At 39.5% G+C, this 21,978-nt stretch overlaps 1 protein-coding gene across 4 annotated transcripts in view; it reads left to right on the forward strand.

Annotated features, from left to right (window-relative positions):
- The first annotated feature begins 7 nt into the window (after nucleotides 1-7).
- Nucleotides 8-21,978, forward strand: part of LOC145491824 (uncharacterized) — a 24,894-nt gene continuing 2,923 nt past the window's right edge. Inside the window, exons 1-34 of one of the 4 annotated variants that reach the window (XM_081471097.1) lie at nucleotides 8-57; nucleotides 146-325; nucleotides 1,178-1,231; nucleotides 1,867-1,964; nucleotides 2,205-2,282; nucleotides 2,773-2,838; nucleotides 3,045-3,182; nucleotides 3,745-4,011; nucleotides 4,328-4,417; nucleotides 4,880-4,957; nucleotides 5,382-5,409; nucleotides 6,128-6,159; nucleotides 7,173-7,253; nucleotides 7,675-7,794; nucleotides 8,536-8,640; nucleotides 9,118-9,156; nucleotides 9,443-9,497; nucleotides 10,794-10,844; nucleotides 11,121-11,174; nucleotides 12,487-12,903; nucleotides 13,324-13,377; nucleotides 14,049-14,109; nucleotides 14,354-14,419; nucleotides 14,658-14,679; nucleotides 15,172-15,232; nucleotides 16,551-16,645; nucleotides 16,792-16,869; nucleotides 17,087-17,118; nucleotides 17,669-17,745; nucleotides 18,658-18,802; nucleotides 18,970-19,149; nucleotides 19,790-19,886; nucleotides 20,937-20,984; nucleotides 21,228-21,380. In XM_081471097.1, coding sequence (XP_081327223.1) covers nucleotides 316-325; nucleotides 1,178-1,231; nucleotides 1,867-1,964; nucleotides 2,205-2,282; nucleotides 2,773-2,838; nucleotides 3,045-3,182; nucleotides 3,745-4,011; nucleotides 4,328-4,417; nucleotides 4,880-4,957; nucleotides 5,382-5,409; nucleotides 6,128-6,159; nucleotides 7,173-7,253; nucleotides 7,675-7,794; nucleotides 8,536-8,640; nucleotides 9,118-9,156; nucleotides 9,443-9,497; nucleotides 10,794-10,844; nucleotides 11,121-11,174; nucleotides 12,487-12,903; nucleotides 13,324-13,377; nucleotides 14,049-14,109; nucleotides 14,354-14,419; nucleotides 14,658-14,679; nucleotides 15,172-15,232; nucleotides 16,551-16,645; nucleotides 16,792-16,869; nucleotides 17,087-17,118; nucleotides 17,669-17,745; nucleotides 18,658-18,802; nucleotides 18,970-19,149; nucleotides 19,790-19,886; nucleotides 20,937-20,984; nucleotides 21,228-21,380 — 3,030 coding nt within the window. In that variant the 5' untranslated portion in view covers nucleotides 8-57; nucleotides 146-315. Of the gene's footprint in view, nucleotides 326-1,177; nucleotides 1,232-1,866; nucleotides 1,965-2,204; nucleotides 2,283-2,772; nucleotides 2,839-3,044; nucleotides 3,183-3,744; nucleotides 4,012-4,327; nucleotides 4,418-4,879; nucleotides 4,958-5,381; nucleotides 5,410-6,127; nucleotides 6,160-7,172; nucleotides 7,254-7,674; nucleotides 7,795-8,535; nucleotides 8,641-9,117; nucleotides 9,157-9,442; nucleotides 9,498-10,793; nucleotides 10,845-11,120; nucleotides 11,175-12,486; nucleotides 12,904-13,323; nucleotides 13,378-14,048; nucleotides 14,110-14,353; nucleotides 14,420-14,657; nucleotides 14,680-15,171; nucleotides 15,233-16,550; nucleotides 16,646-16,791; nucleotides 16,870-17,086; nucleotides 17,119-17,668; nucleotides 17,746-18,657; nucleotides 18,803-18,969; nucleotides 19,150-19,789; nucleotides 19,887-20,936; nucleotides 20,985-21,227; nucleotides 21,381-21,978 lie in introns of all 4 variants that reach the window. The other 3 variants (XM_081471098.1, XM_081471096.1, XM_081471099.1) reach the window with 3 other exon arrangements.

Below are 21,978 nucleotides of genomic sequence, written 5' to 3' on the forward strand. Positions count from 1 at the left end.
CTTTTCATGCTGTTTTCATTTGAAGTTCGTGCATTCTTTCTGGAAGAAAACATCTCCGTGAGTGATCTTATATTCCAGTGATTTAGAGGTCTTTGAACTGCAATTTAAAGGGTAATATGATCTTGTTCAATTCCGTTCGCTGCAGAAAGAAAAACTGATTTACCACGGGCAGCTCGCGGGGAATTTGAAAATATGTCAACTTCCATTTTGTTTGACAAATATCACTTGTTGGTGTGGTTAAACAAGTCCGTAGTTTATTCCTCACAACGCGAATGAAGGCTTGTCTGAGCAACATTCTTTGAAATTCCCGTAAACATGAACGAGGGTAAGTTAAGATTGTCAACGTGGTATGATTTGAACAACTTTTACAGCCTTACTACGTGATCACAAAATTTATCGACAACGTTTCACGTTCAAACTGGCCTGTAAGAGGTGTTTAATATTAATTTAGAGACTTTAAAAGGTCGCTATGGAATTAAGCTAAATGACTTTAAATTGATTACAAAGCGTTTTATGGTTATGCTGTCTCTAAGGCTTCCCATATACATACATCCGATTCTGAGTTGATTTCTTGCGTCCGGGTAAGTATATAGCTGTTAAGAGAGCCACTCCGATTAAAATATTCCTTACCTGAAGAACAATGCAATGTTCTGTAGGGACATCAGTAAATATAGAAAAGGTGGATGGGGAAGAGCTAATATCAGGGAGGGAGGCTGGGGAGTCAGGGAACTTATTAACCAAGTATTCTTTTTTCCATCAGCTTAGCCCATTGTGGGAGGAAGGGGAGGTGGGAGGGGGGGGGGGGGGGAACCAGGGGATGAAGGGGGCTTATAAGCTGAGCATTTTACAGTAGGCCAACAGCAAGTTGTCTTCTTTCTCTGTTTCAAAGCAAGTTGTCATTTAAAGTGTTTCTTGCATAAATGAGTATAATTAGGGTGAAAAATGCACATATAAATGAAAGTCATTTCATAGAAAAGGCCTTAAACCGGACCACATTTTGAAACTTAAGGCAAAAGATAACTAGTGAATAGCCTATTATATTGCATCTGAGTGTTAAATAGAACAGCTAGTCTCAACATAATTACCTTGTGTATGCATAATTAAGATAAATTAATGGTGCATTTATGAATACCATTGATATCTTATAACATAGTGCTGCATGCTATTTGAACGTTAGGAATGAATTTTTCATTTGGAAGAAGACAAGAAAAGATTGATTGGCGAAGGCTTGGTAAGAAAATTATTATTACTATTATTAAACCTCAGTGGCTTTAAAATAGTCAATTTTATATTTAGCATTTGTTTAGATGAATATGCTAATATCAAGCTGGAAGGTTTCGCAAGTGTTTTGGTGTACAGTGTTACAGTTTTTACACTGGAACTTGAATCATGGTAACAAAAGGTAAATTTAACAGTTGTATATTAAGCAATGTGGGTTGCTCTTAGTGATGTTTATTCCTTTTTTTAACTAGAATTATTTTCATGATGCTGCTACAGTGTATAAACAGGACTGGTATAGATCTTATGTTCCCATTATTTTAAAATGTGTCGTGCACATGGACAGGTTTGAACATTTTTCCTCATCCTGGCCTTTCAAGGGATAAATATATGAGAGTCAAAATACAGTGGGAGACAAATAATGAAAACAAATGTAACTGTTCTACTTGTACACAAGTATCAGAATTGATGCAAAATTTCTGATGAGTGTAAAAAATTTTAAAGTTAGCATTTTTATTAGGAAATAATAATTATGTTTGCACTTGTATCTTCTAGCCCTTCAATTTTAGTTATCTTATATTTCATATTACTGGTATTTTAGATAATTATTTAGTCCATTGTCTTTTTTGTCAATTTGCTGGTTTTCAGCTTCTGTTGATGTCGACAGGATAGTGAGAGAAATGGATGTAAAGACATTGCAAGATAACATTATGCATGTCACATTTAGCAACATAGAAGCGGAGCTGGTGAGTGTATTCATGGTATAATCAAGATACTAACCTGAACAATGTATTATTCAGAACATTTGTGCTTTTGAAACCTGCAGCAAATTGCCCTCTAGCACCTGTAAAATATATCCCCACAGGCAAATAGCAATATGTAGGCTTGATATCCAGCTTTGACCCTGGATAAAATGTTTCTGTGCACCATTGCATTAATCTGATCATGTGACTTACATGTGACTCACATGTTTTCTGTCTTTACAGGGAATGCAGGGTGCTGGTTTTGATCCAAACTATATCAAGTTGTTTCGACTGGCACAGCTCATAATTGAGTACCTTTTGGTAAGAAATGCCATTTATTGGTAAAACAACAAAATAATATTAGTTTGATGCTTTTTACCATTGACTATATACATGTATGTCTGTCCTTGCAATGAATTCATGGTAACCTCAAAAATGTGAACACTCTTGATAGGGACCAGGATAAATAAATGTGAGGAGTTTTCTGTGAAAAATAAAAGTACATGTACCTGCAGTGGAGAGGTGTTGGCTTAAGGGACATTATGGCTGAGAGGTTGAACTGTAACTAACAGTTCATTCAAACATCCCATGAGATAGTATTTTGAATCCAGTGCACACCTTATCCTGTTCAATGGCAGACCTCTTCTCAGTTATCTTCAAACAGTTTGCTAATTGTTGTCAATTTAACTTTTGTGGGTAGATGTTTTCAGGAGAGTGGAAACTTGCACAAAGTTATTTTGAAGATCACATTCTCATAGAATGATACCAGCATAACTTCATTATTTTATTTACAATTTATTTCCCTTGTTAGCATTCTCAGCAGTTTCTCTCAGCAAATCTTGACGCAGAGAACAAGACACTAGAAGAAGCATTGGAGGTAGTGTAATAGCATATGACTTCTTTATATATTATATAAGACTGGGAAATATCAGATACATTATAACTAAAGGTACTTTCCAGAAAAGAAGCAGTACCGGTAATGACCTTGATGATGACATGTACATTGTCTACTCATCTCCCTGTCTGGACAGAGATCCTCTAAACCAAACGATTGAACACTGTTGTTTTTGCAATTTTACGCAGGAAGCGGAAAAGACCAAGAAGGAGCTAGAGGTAAAAAAGGAAGCCTACAAAAGACTGAAAAAAGAATGCCAGAAACAGAAGCAATGGATTGCTGAGTATCAGCTTCTGATCAGGGCTGGTGCTAGTGGGTCACACAAGGTACCTTTTGTATGTGCATTAGGTGTGGTCTTAGAGGAAGTTAGGCTTGATTTCCAGCTGCTATTTGGGAAACGAGCCTGCACTCCTTTCCCAAACTCTTCTCGGGGAGGAACAAAGACCGTGTATGAGAGAGTGGCAGAAATCAAGCCTAGATGTGAAGAAGAAGAGATGGGGCACTTGCAATGGTTGTATTTTGTTCCTGTAGACTGTAAACTAAAACGTAACTTGAACACAGAATTCCTGATCCTGATGTGTGACAATATTCAAGCATGACTAGTGAATGGATAAAACAAAAATTGTTATCATGGGTTCTTACAGGAGAGTAGTGAAAGCCTAACTAGGATCATTATGTTTAGCTCTAATTGAGTGAAACTCTGACAGTGTCTCTCACCACCCTGACTGTTAATACAGTACTAGGTACTAGAGGTTAATTTGTTGTGGGGAGCTGGGGTGACCTGACAAAATTTAGGTTAACAGATTCCAGAGTTGAGTCCAAATTGCATGAGCTATCAAGATAACCTCTGATTGGTGCAGACTTCAATCTTATCAATTCATTTTGCAGTGTCCATATTGCGCCAAGTCATTTGTCAGCCACGAGTATGTCATAGCCCACCTGTCAAGGCGACATGGTGAACACTCAAGTCAAATGAATGGGATGGTGATCTCGGCGGCACCTGTGAAATCTGTGGGTACAGTAACCATGGAAACTAAACCTGGCATGACAGAGAAAGAGAAGAGCAATCTTGAGGAGGAGTTGGAAATGATTAAACTGAGACTGCAAAAAACTGAGCGAGAACTTGACGAGGAGAAGAAATTAACACGGTCACAGGTATGTTACATGACAACAACCTTTCAGACATGTATATATGGTGCGATGGTCTCTTGCTTTGAGTATCTTTTGAGACAAGAAAAGTGACTTCCAATTGGCAAGCTACAGATTATGTAAGGAATATATAGCCTCTCTGAAAACCAGCTCTTTTTTATATAAGTACTGCTGTTATTTCTGTTTGGATGGATAAAGAGATGAACATTCGTGAACATATCTTTATTTTCTTGTTTGTTTATTTTCTTTGTGTAGTTGTAGCATCTGTTGGAACTGAACAGAGTTTACAACAATGATTTTTTGTTTTGCTGTTTTGTAACAGAGAGGTCAGTTGACTTTAGAAGATCAAAAGATTGATGAACTTAAAGCAATGTTCAATCAGTGGAAAAAAGAAGAAAAGGAGGAACAACAGGTTGGTTTTAATTATTATCTATTTCTCTGCCTTCATAAAAGGCCTGTGAAAGCTGACAATGTTTGGTCTCTGCATGCATTGCAGGCCTATGGTGCTTTATTTAGCAACTGGGTTATAAGCTTGTGAATCAGAGTTCTGTTCTGGAAGTTGATGAGGGCATAGCCCAAGTTGACTATAAATCTACTTGTTGTTTTAAATCCTTTCCACAGAAACTTGAAAATGCAAAGAAGCTGCCCCCATTTGGTTAACAACGCTAATAATACCATACAATGCTAGGCTACTCACTATATATGTTATGTTTTAAATTTATTTTCGTTTTAATTTTTTTAAAACCAGTTTAAATTTTTCAAACTGGTTAATATTTTTAAAGATGTGACTGTATATTTTAGGTGGATGCTACCTGGTGATGAAAAGTGTGAGTAAATAAGGTGATGGCTCAGGAATGTTTCTTTCTCATTGCAGCAAGAAATGGCCGATTTCAAGAGAACCTACTTGCAGGATATGAGCAGAGTTAAAGCAGAGAGGGATAAGTTTTCTGCTGTGAGTTACAGTGGAAATTGAGTCAAACTCTATCTATGAATAGCAAAATAATGATAGTAATGTTGACATGAAATTTACATGTGAAATATAATTTCACTTGTAAATTATAATTTCACATGTGAAATATAATTTCACTTTTAAGTGTAATTTGTCATCCATGATATTAAAAGGTAATCAAATAAAATACTTATGAAATTACAGTAAGAGATAATTTCACTTATCACTGTTTGATTACCTATACTGATGTCCTGATATTGAAAAAGTAGCAGAGTATTTAGTTCCTATGGTGTGATGTATGCATGTAGCATTAATTTGTTTGGTTGCAAAACCAGTACTGATAAAAAGCAATATTATTATTCAGTAATTATAATTTTATCAGTGTTATTTAGTCCATGCATGTCACATTTCTGCATTTATTTTACAGGATGTGACTGTGCTTAGAGAACAGCTGAGTGAGTTGCTTTGTCTTTAACTTCCCTTCCTTCGATTCCTTGTCTTAAGTTGTTTCTTAAGGCTAGTTTTCACTAGTGACGGAGTCAGAGTCGGAGTCGTAGTCAGAGTCATAAGAACGCTTATGACCTAGTGAAAATCGAAAATCAGAGTCATAAGTGGAGTCTTAAGCTCGACGGAATCGGAGTCAGAAGAATCGGAACATTTCCATTTCTTCCGATTCCATTTACGACTCCCTCGTTTATGATCAAGTGAAAACTACATTTTCAGAGTCGGAAGCAGAAATGGAAGAACTAACCGATCACAAGGCCCGGAAACGAACATTGTGATTGGTTTATTCTTCTGCTTCTGCTTCCGACTCCGACAATCTAGTTTTCACTGGATCGTAAGTGACGGAGTCGTAGGGGGATGCGGTGTTCTGCTTCTGACTCCGTCAGTTTGATTTTCACTAGATCATATCACTCTACACTTCTGAGTATGACTCTGACTATGACTCTGTCTCTAGTGAAAACCAGCCTCTAATGCCTCCATCCCTTACTTACTGCATAGAGATATTCGCTTACCATATGTTAGCACCTTTTGTTTTGTGGCCCTAGCTGAGATGTTTTGGTGTATTCAACTTGATGATGTAACTGTTGTGATGCTTTGTGCTTGAACAAGCTTTTAAACCACAGAATAACTAGATTTTTTGACAATATTTTGATATTTTTGTCATTTCAGAAGAAAGGACATCAATGATAGGTTCAATAAGGGTAAGTATTGTTTACATTTTTCCTCTGATTTGATTAAAGCAAGGACTAGGCACATGCTGTTTTATTTCTTTTCCTTGGTCAGTGTCTGCAGCATCAAGAAACTAGGACTTGGTATTCCCTCTCCTAAATTTTTCCCAGATTTTGTACCCTATCCAGGGTGAACATCTTTATAGCGGAGCTCCTGCACACCTAAGGCGTGTGAGCAGAGCCCCATACCTTAGAAAATTTGGTAAGCCATCAATCCGAAAAATTTTGGTTGTCATGTGACTGTCCGTATGTACATACATCCATCCATACGTGAATACCTTGAAAACTAAGAGAGTAGCACCATTACCATAGCTACATCTTTGATTTTGGGCGTCCACGCTATTGTTAATTGACAGCTGTCACAACAAGCTATCTGCTGACCAGTATCACGCGACTATATTGTGGGCTCAGGTTTAGAGCTCATCGAGGTTACGTGTTGGTTTAAAGTTGACCGCTGACCAGTTACTGGTTTGCCGATTGGATCACGGGCTCAAGTCATGTTATTTCTCTGGGGGAGAAGGAAGGAGTACTTGCAAAGGCAAAATCTCGGCGCAAACTAACCCCTGGCGCATTGTTGACTTTTCTTTTGACATATTCCTTGTACAATTGTCTCTTGGAAAGTCCCTGATATATTGCGTACATAATTTCTACAATCTTGGTTAGGATTGTTGGGTATAGTTTGTTTAAATTTAACTGGAAAAAAATAGCAAAACCACACGCTGAACAATTACATGCTCACAATTGATCATTTTTTGAGTTTCTGATCCAAGAAAAAATAATTCTCTCTTTCCTTTATTGTCAGTTATTGCAATCAGGAGCTCCGCTCTTAGGCTTGGCTAAATCTATATATTATCTAACCCCACACTGTCCAACACCTCTTCCCATCTATAGAGGAGTAGTGTTGTTCACTTCACTAATATTTGCTACTTTGTCACCTTCTCTCTCAGTCATGTTCTGTTATAGTTACATGTTTCATTTTTTGTCAGGATGAAGATGAAACTGATTCTCCTTCCAAGTTCAACCGAGCTGAAATGTCGCAGCAGTTTATGGTGCAGTTGGAAGAAAGGGTCAGTAAGATTATTGCTTGATGATACACTCTTCAGGGACACGCCTAATGCTGCCATGTAGCCATACAAAGATACAACAAACTTATAGTACAGCTGTCTTCACCAGAATGGATTTTGTTGTTGGTTGTGGTTTTCTCCGTGTGTTTTTCTGGGTTCTTTAGTTTCCCCTGTACTCCCATGTTTAACTGGGGGTTATGACTAGAGAAGAAGATAAATATTATTTTGAAATTTTTATGATATACGATCTGTGATATAGCTGTTCAAATTGATTTCTGTTTAATCTCCCTGTAAGATTAATGCTGGATCTGTGGCAAGGACAAGGGCACTGTTACATAATTCACATGGTTTCCCCTGGCTTATACATATTAAAATTGTCATCTCTTATATTTTTACTAATGCTGTGTTTCTTTTTCCTTTCCAGGCTACTCAGATAAAAGCAGAAACACAGCAAAATTTAGAGAATGAGATGCAGAAAATGCAACAGAAATTCAAGGCTCGGGAAGATAAATCCAAAAAACAACACAGAGAAGAAATGGGGCAGGTATAGATCACTTCACAAGCGTAAAAACCAACCTTAAACTATTAAATTTTTTTGCATGGCATACACACAAAAAAATGTTCAAATGTTGTTGTTTATAGTGGTCAGTATGCTTAGCTGCACCTAACTCCACTGTAGTTCACAGGCATGCCACTTCAACTTAAAGAAACAAAATAATATATCAACTAAACATGACAGGCTTAAAATCCCAACTGGCAGGAGGCAGACCAGTTTTCTATTTACAAGCATGACCAAAGAGTTGAACTAGGGTCTACCGAGAAACAACTCCAGCTTAGTGGTCAGAGTGGAACTTGAATCCACGACCTCCAGATTTCGAGTCCAGTGCCCTAACCACTTAGCCATGCTGCCTCATCTGCCTCATTTGCCCCCTCCTTGGCACAGTGGACTGCTGGTTAGCATGTTCAACTCTGTATCAAACTGCCCTTGGTTCATGCACCAACAAAAGCCATATGTCAAGTCATGTTTCTGAGCGAGATACTTTACTTTCATTGTACCTCGCTCTACCCAGATGCACAAAACATTTTGGTAGTGGTGATTTGTTAATTAAAAGCAAGTCTGAAAAAATGCTGGGATTAACCTGAAATAGACTAGTATCATGTGCAGTTCAATCACTGGAGAGTCATCTGGCTCTTCCAAATCTTTCTCGTGGAACAGTTAATGGTTTAACCAGTGCAAACATCCAAAATATCATGTAATATTTATATAGGTCACTATGTGCTTTAGTTTCAGGAAATGTTGAGCCAGTATGAAGAAAACTTACAGAATGAAAAAACTGAGAAAAATCGACTTTCTGAAGACTACGAAAACAAAATACAAAAGCTGACTATGGTAAGTGATGACTGACTGACTGACTGACTGACTGATGGAACTGATGACTGACTGACTGACTGACTGACTGATGGAATGACTGACTGACGGAATGACTTACTGACTGACTGACTGACTGACTGACGGAATGACCGACTGACTGACTGACCGACTGACTGACCGACCGACCGACCGACCGACCGTCCGACCGACCGACCGACCGACCGACTTACTTACTGACCGACGGACCGACTGGCCGGCCGGCCGGGCGGGTGGGCGGGCTGGCTGGCTGGCTGGCTGACTGACTGACTGACTGACTGACTGACTGTGGGACAGATGGACTGACTGACTGACTGACTGTGGGACAGATGGACTGACTGACTGATAGATGGCAGACCAACTGACAGACTAACTGACCAATCGATAGTTATCAATGGGATGTAGGTTGTTACTGGAGCTTCTTTGTTTTAGTTAACAATTGAAATACTTCTTTTCCAGCAAGTTCAAGACCTCAGTAATGCACTGGATTCACAAAAGGTAAGGAAGCTACAGTAGACAGAATACTACAGTATACTGACGTCTGAACGGTTAGCAGTGAAACTTTTGTGCTTATAAAGTGGACAAATCCGATTATTAGATAAATGGCCCTCCTGCATTTACGTCTCACTCTGGACACCTTCACTGAGTCAGAACAACTGAGAGAGAAAGTGAGAGAGGAGGCGGGTATAAGTTTTATGAAGACATTTTTCAAGTCTTGCTACCATTTAAAGTGAAGTGTTAATTTGCATGACTAATAAGTACTTCATATTTTATTACCTTGCAGGTGGAGACAGACAGAGTTCAGCGCACATTCAATGCTCAGCCGCCTCCACTCCTTGGTATTTTGATTTTACTTTTAACTCACTTGTAGTTGTCTTTGAAGAGTCTGGATTACGTATCGGTCCTTCAATTTTCAGCTAGCCTGCAAATAGGCTCCCGGTGAGGGCGAACGAAGGCCCCCCCCCCCCCCCCCCCCCCGCTTGATGGCTTCGCTATCCGAGGTCTTCAGTTTGACGCTCATCGCACTCGTCGACTTGCTTCGCCTCACCGGATTTTTTTTTCCGTCCTCGCCCAAGCCTGTTCGCAAGCTAGTTTTCAGCAAGCAATTCTACTGATGTAATGTTTGGAGTAACACCTCTGAGTATAACCTAAATAGGATTCAGGCTGTGCAGAAGTTTGCCGCCCATATTATCGGCAACGCTAGGAAGTACGACTATGTCTCCCCCATTCTTAAAGATCTAGAGTGGTTACCAGTGAGACTGCATCTACACTACTGCCTGGCGGATGACTTGGTGTACGCCGGACGCCTTATTTTCTAGATATAGCCAAAGAGCTAGCATCTCCAAACACACAACAAGAAACTCGCAGGGTTTACAGTTCCTTTACAAAACGGCGACCGGACAAAGAACATTGTTCTATGGAACTGTTAAACTTTGGAACTCATTACACTCTGCGCTCAAGTTGAAACCTTCACTAAATGACTTCAAACGTAGTTTAGAAAAATATTTAATCTCCATATTTCTAGAGTCTTGAACACACTGAAGTATTTTCTAGTTATATATCTTTTTATTTATTTTTGTTTTTTTAAAAATATATTTTTTGTACCTTCAATTTATTCTGAAGAGCCCAATTGGGACGAATACAGTACTATGTAATGTATTAAAAGCTAAAAACCCCTGCCAAACGGAGTCGCAAGTATACGTGAGGTAAATGCTTGGGTATACCTGCGACTCCATTTGGTCGGGCCTTGCGTGCACTTGCGTGCACTTGCGTTGACTTGCAATCAAGCACTTTGGTCGCGATCAAAATAATTTGCATTCAAGACAACGAAAGTTTTTCAGCGTTTCCACACCCAAGCCAAGTCAAAAAAAGTTGAGTGACGTCCATTGCAACCTATTAGCCAACGAAACACAGGATATGTCTGCCTTGAAGTGGTTTTTTTGCGACTTGCGTGTACTTACGAGGAAACTTGCGAGTCCGTTTGGCCACCCAACGCAAGTCTCTGCGCAAGTTCAACTTGCGGCTACTTGCGACTACTTGCGTGTCCGTTTGGCCTGGGCTTAACCTGGATGGAGAATTTTACATACGAACCCCGGAAATATTTAAATAATTGTGTTCTGTGTTGACATCTGCAGCTTCTACACCCCCTGTGCCAGCTCCAAGACAAACTGAAAGCCCTGTTCAAGGTTAGTGCAACTTAGCTCGGAGTTGTACAGAAAGCAATTTTAGTTCTCGTTCGATCTCGTGTCTCGCGAGAAACGAGACCTGTCTCTAACAGATTCTATGCTCCTAACGAGAAACAAGACTGACCACGCGAGATCCTCGTGGTACCCATTATGAGAGGACCGTCGTACATCAAATTGTCAATAACCTTATCTGTCAATGTTTTGTGTCTTCCTGAATAGCAAGTCAGTTGTCTTGTATTGTGATTCTTGCATGATTTTCTTGTTATTTGTCACCAGCTGAACCCATTGAAAGAGAAAGAGCAAAATCTCCAGAGAAGAGTGTAACAACAGGTACATTCAAAGTTTTATGCGTTTGGTTTTTGCTCGGTGCGTGTCTTTAGAATGTCAAGAACTTCAGATACTGCATGCTATGTAATTCAGTTCGGCGTTTTCAGTTTATGTCTTTGCTGTCAACCTATCAGAGAGCACAACTTCCAGTAGAATTATCTCGATCGAAAAGAGTAGGGGACGTAGTTCCCGGTGTGGTGGTCTATCTCTCATCTGATGGTTAAATGCTCTGAGATATTAGCAGCATAAGCTACTCTGAAATCCGAGGGTAAATAAAGTAATGTAGTTAAATGTAAATCTCAACTGGTACTAGATGCCCCGGGGGGGTGGGGGGTACTCCCTGAAATGGTCCATACGGCGAGGCTCCGCCCGAAAGGTGTACCTTTGTCAGGCTACCGGTATATGAAAGGGAAGGGATTTCATAGGCTGAGGTATATGAAACGGTAGGAAAATCTGTCTTTTAGGTATTTAAAAGGGCCTTTAATTAAAATATTCGAGCCGAAGTAGCTTATGGCTGTACGAGTGTATCATTTAATTTATTAAGCACTACATGAAAATGACAAGATTTGCTTTTTTTGGCGATTTAGTCATAATACTTGCTGGTTATGAAAGCGTATTAAAGAGGTAACTTTTAAGGTATACGAAAGAGTACCGTTTCTGCCGTAATGGTACACAAAAGGGTAAGGAGTTGGACGTCGGGGCGGAGCCTCCCCGTTTAAAACAAGTCGAATGCATCCTCCCGGGACTAGTTGTTAGAAATGCACGGAAATCAGAGTAGAAATAATGGGGTTGACGCTTTGAACGGCTGTGTCACGATGAAAAGAGTCGCTGTTTTTTATGTATGATGTTACGTTCAGTAAGAGAAACAAGAAACATCTTAAAAGAAAAAGAACAAGCTGGGATGGTTATATGATCTCAGTCACGTTATTTTAGCCACGTACAAAATTACCTTTGAGTTGAGGAAAACCTGAATATAGTAGTTTACTAAGATAGAAAAACATCAAAGAGATAATAATAAACCATAAAGGAACAAGGATGGTTAGGGATGGAGAAGATTAACACGGATTACAAATTACGAACTTGAAAAATTTGGCGTACTTTTCAAGATGCGCAAACCGTGAGGTAGCTCCTGTAAGATCGTGTAAGGTTGAGACGTTTTGAAAAATTAAGACCACATTATCAAGATGCGCCTTGAGTGATATTTTAAGAAGCAAAAGTTTTTTCAATAGATGACCAAAGCTTTATCAGCTAAGGTTGACGTATATTGTTGAAAAAAGTAAAAGGGTTGAAACCATACATAACGTTTGATTTGCAGGAGAAGCCATTACTCTTTACGTATCGACGAATCAAACCAAGTCTGGCCAGTATCGTTTGTGGCGTCAATCTTCTGATGGCTCCAATGAATGGTCTAATATGTTCGCTTTCTCCGCCTTTGTAAAACCCACCGGGAACTTCACTTTCCCGATCTACGTGTTCACCGCAGGGGGATCCCCGTATTGGCGACAGTATATATCTGGGAACTCCTCCCCTCCCAGCACGGAGTATCGTTTAGACTACATGTTTTACTGTTCTCAGTCGTCATTACCTGGGACTCTGCAGTATCACGTGCAAGAGGCGGGGAGTGTTCCTGTCATAAGATCGTATGTGTCCAAGACGAAGAGTATTCCGGGATGGAAGCACAAGGGGTTGTCGTTTTTCGCTCCTAAACAAACTCTAGGTGGCGACAAATCATGTACGTAAGGAAACCTTTTCTGTGATACCCTGTACTGAAACGAAGTTTTCTATTGGATGAGAATTTGTCACGTGATGTAATTCTTTTGTACAACAATTTGCACGTGATCACCACGTGCGTCTCTCGAGCTTATGGACTCCCAATGGTTCTTGACCTTCCTTTCCCTTCACAGCCTTCAAGTTCTTTGTACAAATTAAAGTAACTTTCATCTCAGGCGAAGCAATAATTTAGTTATGTAGAAAAACATCAAAGAAGTAAAAATAAAACCCGAAAGGATCAAGGATGGTTAGGGAGTAGGGTTTCTCCACATCGAATCTGCCACTGCTGCTCCAACCTTTTTAAGTACTCGTGGGATTTTTGCTGTTGTGGAGATTGCAGATAAACCAGATCTTAGTTTTTTCTTTTTTTTTGTATTTTCAGTGGCAAGCGTTTCTGCATCTTTCGAATCGACTTTGACAGAGGACAAAGAACAAGGTTTGTTTTTTTGTTTTTTTCTTTAGTTTCTCAGTTAGTTGATAAATTTTAGTAAATGAAATGAAGTAGCGAAGGAAGTTTATTTGCAGCGTATTCTTACCCTTTTTTCTAGTCCAATCTGTTGGAAACTTTAAGATGATTTCCAGTCCGCACCGCGCAGTCTCCGTACCCTAATGTTTATGAACATTGTAAGTCTCACTCGATGGAATGCGAATCGGTGTTATTCATTTCGAACGACATACCTTATCTTTGAGGCCTTTCAAATTCTTTTTCCAACAGCTTCATTGATTTTTACAGCTGCAAAGTTGTTTCATCAAGTGATATGAGAAAGAACGAAACACGAAGCTTTGCATCTGTGTTGCGAAATGTTTACATTTTGTGATGTCGTACGTGAAACAAAACAGAAAACGCAAACAAACTCTCGAGAGTGCGCAGTACGGACTGGAAATCATCCGTAAACCAATCATGTTACGGAGTGCTAATGTGCTTTCCATTTTTACGGCCTTAAGGTCTACGTAACACGAGGAAGACTGAGTTAATTATGTGAATATGTTTCGCCCTTTCAAGAGATATTTATTTTGGTTGTGCCATTTGTTTGTTCTTTAGCGTGCTTTAGTTTGTACTTTAGTTCGACCTTTTGATGCTTACCTGCAATATTTCCATGTCTATAGACTTTGAGCCAAGCGAATCCGAATCCGAAGAAGAGGTTCCTGTTCCTGTGGTGCCAAAAGTGTAAGAAGAAAAAAATTCTTCATTCAAAACGTAGTTTTTTCTTGTACAGCATAATAAACAGTACCACGTGAAAGTACTGCTCAATAGCTTTCATTTAAATGGTCACACGTTAGGGTTTCATTCACGAACTTAAAAGTTAGAACCACCTTGTACAGCCACATGAAAGTACTCTTTAGAAGCTTTCATATGAATAATCTTACACTTGAGGTTCATCCACAGTCTTTTATTCTTTGATCTTTTTCAGAGAGGTGGAAGATGTCGATGCAAACGATAGCACAGAAACTATTGAAGACATGAAGGAGATAACTTCGTGAGTTCCTTTCCTCTTCTTTGGCTTTCTGAACTCTTTCTGTTTAGGTAATGCATTCAAGTCTGTCATTCTCATATCCACATCTCGAAGAACTCGCCAGCATAACCAATCACAGCTAAGCTGTTTTCTTCTTGACCAATCGGGTGCAAGATGAAAACCGCGCACGTGATTTGGTATCCTACTCACATGATCTGTGGTTGCTTCTTGACGTGATTTCTTTTTTCTTTTCTTTACACAGAGGCCTCTCCAGCTCTGAGTGGGTGAGTTTTTTCTCTGTCTTTCTTTCCTGTTTACTCTTAGGGACACTACTCTTGAGCTGACCAAAAACATGCCTTCTCTCTTTTTCCTCTTCAGTGATCTGAGTTAATGACTTTAGTACAATACAGAGTTACAGGGCAAAATGGAAACCCTTTGTCGCCCTGCACGCACAGAACAAAGATTTGTCTCTACAAATTCGGATTGTTATCTCCTCATTCTTAGTTAACAGCCCTGTATTAGCTAAGGACTGTCGCTTGAAACATCAGCAGTGTAATTGCCTGACCTACTCCACGTTACCATGAATAAAACTTATAAAATCCTTATTTTATGCTAAAATAAGAATTCTGCCCAAGAATGACTGCTTAGGCTTGGGTCTCAAGTGCAACTGTTCCATTTGTAACCAGCGCGTGGTTTGGATTTCAACAGTTGATGTGGATTGAATTACAGTTCAGTAACTAAACAGGTCAAAGTCACTATTTTCTTGTTTTTTGCAGGGCACAACCACTCTTGAAGCCGGCGAGTTTCATCCAATGCCCCACAATAAGCTAATTACAAGTAAGAAGTGATATATCAATCACGAAAGACCGTTTTTGACCACATTTCCAAACACCGAGAAGAGAGTTGAAAATACGACGCGCAGCGGAGTATTTTTGACGAACTTCGAGGTGTTTGGAAATGTGGTCAAACACTGTCTTGAGTGTTTCATATCTCTTCTCAATCGAAACTAAAACTAAGGAAAAAACAGAGAAATAAAATCGTAAAAATCTATGCTAATTAAGATCAGATATCCAAACACCGTCACGGTCATGACTTCCCTTGTCTAAACTTGATGAATTATTAATGAGTTTGAGAACTTACAATGAGGTCCCTAATGAAGGGGACATTGGGGTTTGCGGTATTGCGGTGTTGCGGTATTGGACAACTTTTCTTGCGGTATTTCGGTTATTATAATCTCGAAATGCGGTATGGCGGTATCCGAACTTGCGAGATGCAGTTTTTTAGCATTTCGGACGTTGTTAAAAATTATCCTCCTAGTCCTCCAACGTTTTCCGAGCCTTTTCCAGTTTATGATTGGACATTCCCAATGAGACCTAGCTCTCATGGTAACAGAAAACTGCAATTCCGTGAGTCGCAATCGTAAAAGGGTATGTTATTTTTTATTAATTATTAGCCAACCACGCCAATGGATGTTACTTATTTTGTCTAAGTCGAAAATTACCTGACCTAACGTTCATTAACAAATTCTTAATTGTTATTTCCGTTTTATTTGCTCTGAACCTTGACATACAGAGTAGTAGTTTCGGTATGACATCGCGTTTCCGCTCGGTATTGAAGTATTGCGGTATTTAGCGATTTTGTTTTTGCGGTATTTGCCGCATTTTTTGCGGTATTGCAGTGTTCAGAACCCCCCAATATCTCCCTCTCTAATTCATGTTTTACTAAATTATGTTCATGTAAATTTTGCTAAATTATACTTCATTCAAACGCATTGTACCGAAGCTAACTTCCAACTCTTTTAACCAATCAAAGAGTTAGTGTATGCCCATGCAATCACGTGATTACCTCCCTGACTAGCTTGGCTTGGAGTGGCCAAGAAATAGGAACCTAACGTAATTTCAAAATCATGTATGTGAAGCCTTTACTAAGGGAGTTCGGCTTGTGCGTTTCTTATGGTATTAAAAGCAGTGAAATATTTGCCGTCATAGTTCTTTCTGGTCTCCTTCGCAGGCGTTATTAGGACCGTCACACAATGCTTGCGTGACGACCCTTAGTCACGCAACGCTTGCGTGACGATCATAAGAACGCGTGCGAAGGACACTAGGTTCGTCCGTTTTTGGCATGGCAAATTCTGATCTTATAACGTTTTTTCCAGCTCGGTTTGACCACAGATTTGATGAAGTGCGTGCGTGTAGACAAGAAATTGTTCAGATTCTGGACCAGAAACTTGCTAAACAAGGATTATCGCCTGTAAGTACTACTTATTTCGAAACCTTTGTAAGCTTTTCACCCCAAGAAAAATACTGCGTGTGGTAACTATTAAAGGTTGTAAGTAACTCTCAGGTTTGGCGAGGCGTATATAGTGTCTGATCTTTTGGTTTGTTTATTACTGTTAGGAAAATGGGAGGCTGTCTTCACAGAAAATGGAGGCTAAAATGGCCGCACTGAAAACAGAGAGACAAGCCTGGAGCAAGGTGAATTGAAGTTTTACATTTTATAGGTTATTAACAGAATGATTATGTCAGAACTAAGCTACGTGCAGCTCGCATTTCCTTCCGTCATTGTTTCTTATTGCATTTGCCTGTCGTGAGTTTTGTTGTTCAAACATTTTTTCTGTTGGTGTGTTTGTATAGCATGCTACCCAGTGCTATTTCTCAATGTCTTGATTGTTTATTTCTTTTATTCCACTAGAAAATCAAGAATTTTACTGCAGTAAGACAAGAGTAAGTTGAAGTTTGGATTTTTTTTTTTGTCGTGGTATTTGCTTATACTTTCAACTGTGCACTCTGCAAAAGCGTTGCGAGCTATAACTGTAGGTAATCATACGGTTTCGAGTTCAATTTGGAATTAATTTACACGAGTGAGAAATTGCACTCGCCGAAGCAGCTCGTGCAATTTCAACTTTTTAAAAAACTCACAAGTGAAAAGTAATTCCAAATTGAACAAGAAAAACCGTATGATTACTTATTAATAATATAATATAATATAATAATATAATTCGCGTGGTGGAAGTGCCGGAATATCTTACTAGAAGCCATTTTTCTCATTCGAGAAAACTTTTTTCAAAGTTTCCGCACAAAATTTTCGTCGTCATTTTACGTGATATCATTGACTTAGAAAATTTCCTATTGTTTTTCATGCAATCATAATCTAGAATTACGATGTGTAATTTGCACTGGTGTGTTACCCTTGAACTGCACTGCTCTCAGCCAATCAGAATCGAGTAATTTTTTTATGTATATTATCATGTTTATAAAACTATCTTTCTTTTAGATGCGTGGACGAGTTGGACGACATTGTAAAGAAAACGTACCGCAGTGGGGCCGCTACAGGGAAACCAAGCTCACCAGGTTTGGTGTACTCTTTTATCGTCCATTCTTAGCCTATTAGATATTCGTAGATCACAGGATACCCAGTACTAATGGTGTGATTTTGTAGAACATGACTCAAAAAATGATGATAATTTTATAGTTAGTAAAAGATTACGGACATGGGCGAGGAAGAAAATGGATTTCAAGATAATTCTATTACGAAGATTTCAGTTGCAACTTTGAATTAGAATCCTTTAAAAATTGGCAAAACGTTTGTTGCAGTATGAAACATAATAGTTCGAGCATAAAGTACTCAATCATAACATTCGGTTCTAAGGTAATTGTTTCTTTGTCATTTGTACAGAAGATTTGAATTATTTAAACATCTCCCGTCAACGACAGTCATATTTGTAGCGGGCCGAATAGTTGCAGATAAGAAAGCTTCGTATGTACTGAACTGAGCTATAATTGTTTAATTGTGTTCAAAATGTATTTGATTAGAATTAAAAGTTCTGTATTTCCAGATTTATCATGTTGCACGAACACCCTGTCCGTGCTGAAATCGAGCTTTTTATAAGTGCTATTTTGTTTTGTGGTTGGAAGTACAGGAGGTTCTAAAAGGCAAAAACTTAATTCTCGGAGATCGTGGGAGATGTAAGACGGATACAGAAGAAGTAAAACATCGTCATTAATCAAGCTTATGTCGCATGAAAGTAGAATAAAGCCCCTGGTTTTTACTTGAACGAAGCCATTTTTGTAAAGACACGCAGAGGCTGCACACGCCATTGCCGTTCACGTACAGCGAAGTCTTAATCCGTTTTGAGATTTGCGAAGAAAACGGCTTTGTCAGCCTAGACCCTCACGGCCAAAGTAGCCGTAGTAGTAGCTCGCCGTAGCGTATTTTAAAGTCCCTGATATTTAAGATAATGATTCCCTTCACTTTCTTTTTAGTTCCCTCCGGTCCTCGTCCTGGCAACCGTTCTCCCGCGGCTAAACCTCCAACATTCAAGTCTACGGCAACCGCTGTCCGTACTTCTGCTTCACTGCAGCCCGGCAGAAAGTCACCTGCTCCAAGAGGGACCCTAGGGTCTACAGGGTAAGTACTGCAAAGAATTGGTTGATCGGAGTCGAATGTTACACCGATTGATGACGCCACTCGACGTCGACTTTGATAACTTTGATTGATAATATTTGACGAGCAACGTCTTCTAACATGTAATTATGGGATTTGTGTATGTTAAGACCAGTTTTTTTCTCTGTTAGTTCAACCAGTGGCGGTGACATGACAGTCAGCGTTACTTCCGTCACGGACCGCTCCTTCAGCGGCACGTCGGTGACTGAGCGAACTTTGAGCGAATCTGAAGACGAAGTGAGCGTGACGGAAGGATCACAGGAAGAGGAGGAAGATGAAGAGGAAGGAGAGTCTAACTGGGATTCAGAAGAGTAAGTACCGTGTAGAACTTACGCCCCTGCCCCCACCCCCTCCTCGCCCACTTTTCCTGAGATAATATGGCGGCGTGTCCACTCGATGGCGAGGTAATACCGATAACTCGTGCCCACATGGAAAATGTCTACACTGTAGGCTAAAAACTTGCGGAAAGCATTTGTGCTTATCTCAGAGTAACAGGTAACCTTGCAGTCAGACAAATTGGTTTCTAACGAATGTCGAGAAAAATTGTCGGAGGTCTTCGTCAGAGTAAATCCTCGAAAATTTTTGGAAATTTACGAAATAACCGTTGGATGATTTCAGGACAGTTTTGGAAATTAGTTAGAAATCTTCACTCAATGGTCATAAGTTTCTCCAAGTAATCTGTGAATATCCCACTCGTGCACATTCGCCTAAAGGCTCGTATGTCATATCACTGATGAACTCTTTCACGTATATCACTTCAAAAGCACTACATCAGTTGCCTTAGACAAAATTTCAGCGCTCGTTTTATGTGTTAAATAAATTTACCTGAAACTGTTTGGTGAGGATTAAACGAGTTATATGTTGCAGGAGCAAGTTCATTTCATACCTGATTTAAGACTAAAGTGGGCTGTTGCTTAAGTGTTCTAATTTGTGTTTTGTTCTATTTCACAGAGAAGCTGTCAAACCGCCGCCAGCCCAACCTACTCACAGAGTAGCAGTTCACATTCCCTCTCAAGAAGACCAGGATTCAGATTCAGACATTGAAGAGGTTCGCAATCCACGCGCTGTTTTTACTTACAGCTCGCAATCCCATCGTTTTCTTTGTTCTTTGTCTCTTGTCTTGATTAGACTAAGAGTTTAAAAAAAACCAACGGGAACTTCGCCAAACAAAACGTTTAAATACCTCTTACTAACCGAGTTCGAGGTCCGTATTGTAACGTACATTTTCGCAACAAAAACAGCTTTGAATTTTAGCGGGCCGTACAGTAGAATAGGGCCCGCTAAATTGATTAATCACAGCGCGCGTAGTACTTGAGAGATACAATGAACAATACAATGGCTGTGGACGTGCATAATAATTCTCGGTACTTTTCTTTGCCGTCCTCTGTAAAACAACAACGTGAAATGACCAAATTCTGCTTTGTGTAGAGGACGTGAACCAGTAATTTTTGAAATTTATTTATCGAATTTTACAATTACGGCTAAGACAGGAATCCTCCGTAAGAAAAAAAGATGGCGACTGGTACATTTACCCACAGTTCTTAGCGCACGACAACTTTAACAACGTTTATAAAAACGTACAGAAACGTTATAAAATCTTCAAACCCAGGCTACTCAATGTCCTTTGTACAGGGACAAATATTATAAACATTTGGCTTTCTTAGTGCCTTATAGGCTGTGTTAGGTTCGCAAGGCATTGTGGTAAAATATACAGCCGCCATCGTTTTTCCTACGGTGGATTGCACCACACTAAAATGCTGTCCGGTTAGCCTGGATATCACTTTGGTTAGCCTAAACAGCACTCCGGTTAGCCTGAGTAGCGTTTCGGTTAGCTTAAGTTAGCGCTGACTTGGGAATGGTTAGCTCGTTAATAGGGTGCAATTCCTGTCTTTAGCTGCATGTAATTTTAGGTTGTGTTCCATAATCAGTTTCAAGATAGTTTTGACAAAGAAAAACGAACTAAATGACTTCAGAGGACCACGAGATTCGTAGGTAAAATAAAGGTTCGTTCTTTAATCGACGTTGTCCTCGGCGTCGCCGTCGTAGCTACTTGAACTCCCTACTAACATGTACATTCTGTTTATTCTTTGTGTTACAGCTGGCTGCAGTTAAAACCATCCCCAAAGCTGCTCCACGAGGCGAAAAAGTGAGTGTTTCTTTTTTTGCTAATCCGGAGGTTCAAAATATTTGTTCTCGTAACTTGTTTCCTTACATGTATTTATTCTGATATTAGTTTTAAGACTTTGAAGTTTCATCAAGGCAATATCCTCTGGTTGATGATTTTCTTTATCCTCGTCACCTTTCTATTTATATAGTGAGGAAAAACAAATTTTGATTACTCTTGTGAGCTGGGAAGACCAGAGTAATTCGTTCCTTTGTTGTTTTGAAGGTTCGCGAGTTGGCTGAATCTCTGGAGCGTAGCTTGACCCTCGGCTCTTCAACCAAGAAACCTGCTGGTGGAGTGTCGCTTCACTTTCAGGGGAATGGTAACGAAAGAAGTGAGCCTCGGAGAACTACTGCTCAGCAGTCGTCGGGACGTCAGGTAAGACGCATGCGCTTTTGAAAGAGTGTCACTCCTGGCTTGCAGTTCTCCAACCACAAAATGTCTTTGCTTTACTTAATTGACCTTTTTTGCTGTAAATTCAAAAAATATACATATTTTTACTGATGTTCCTTCTGAGAATTTAGTGTGGTACATCAAGTTGGTGGTCTCTCTGTTGAGGGGTCCATTTCTCGAAACTTTCCGGGCCCGTAAAGCCATTTTTAGTTCATCTGTATCTAAACACAGAGAGGTGTATGCGCCTGAAACTTCTTGCATGAAGAAAAACTCTGTTCTTATTAAGAATATGTGAATAAAACAACTCTGTAATCATAAGGTTTGAGATTTTGATACGGCTTTCCGGGTGCGAAAACTTTTCGGGACCTTCGAGAAACGGGCCCCTGGTCTTGTTTTAGTCGTTTTGTGCTTGAAAAAGAATTTGTAGTCTGGTTTCCGAAGAAAAAGACTTGGATAATCAGTGTATGGCTGTTACTGTTAGCCATTTGTTGAGTGTTTTTCAAAATAACTGCTCGCATTACGATTGATTTAGTTTTTCTCATGTCAGTGTGATTTTTTTTAAAGATCTTTTCCATACCTGTCC

The sequence above is a fragment of the Orbicella franksi genome, chromosome 7 (genome assembly GCF_964199315.1).
Source record: "Orbicella franksi chromosome 7, jaOrbFran1.1, whole genome shotgun sequence".
In the NCBI taxonomy this organism is placed as follows: domain Eukaryota; kingdom Metazoa; phylum Cnidaria; class Anthozoa; order Scleractinia; family Merulinidae; genus Orbicella; species Orbicella franksi.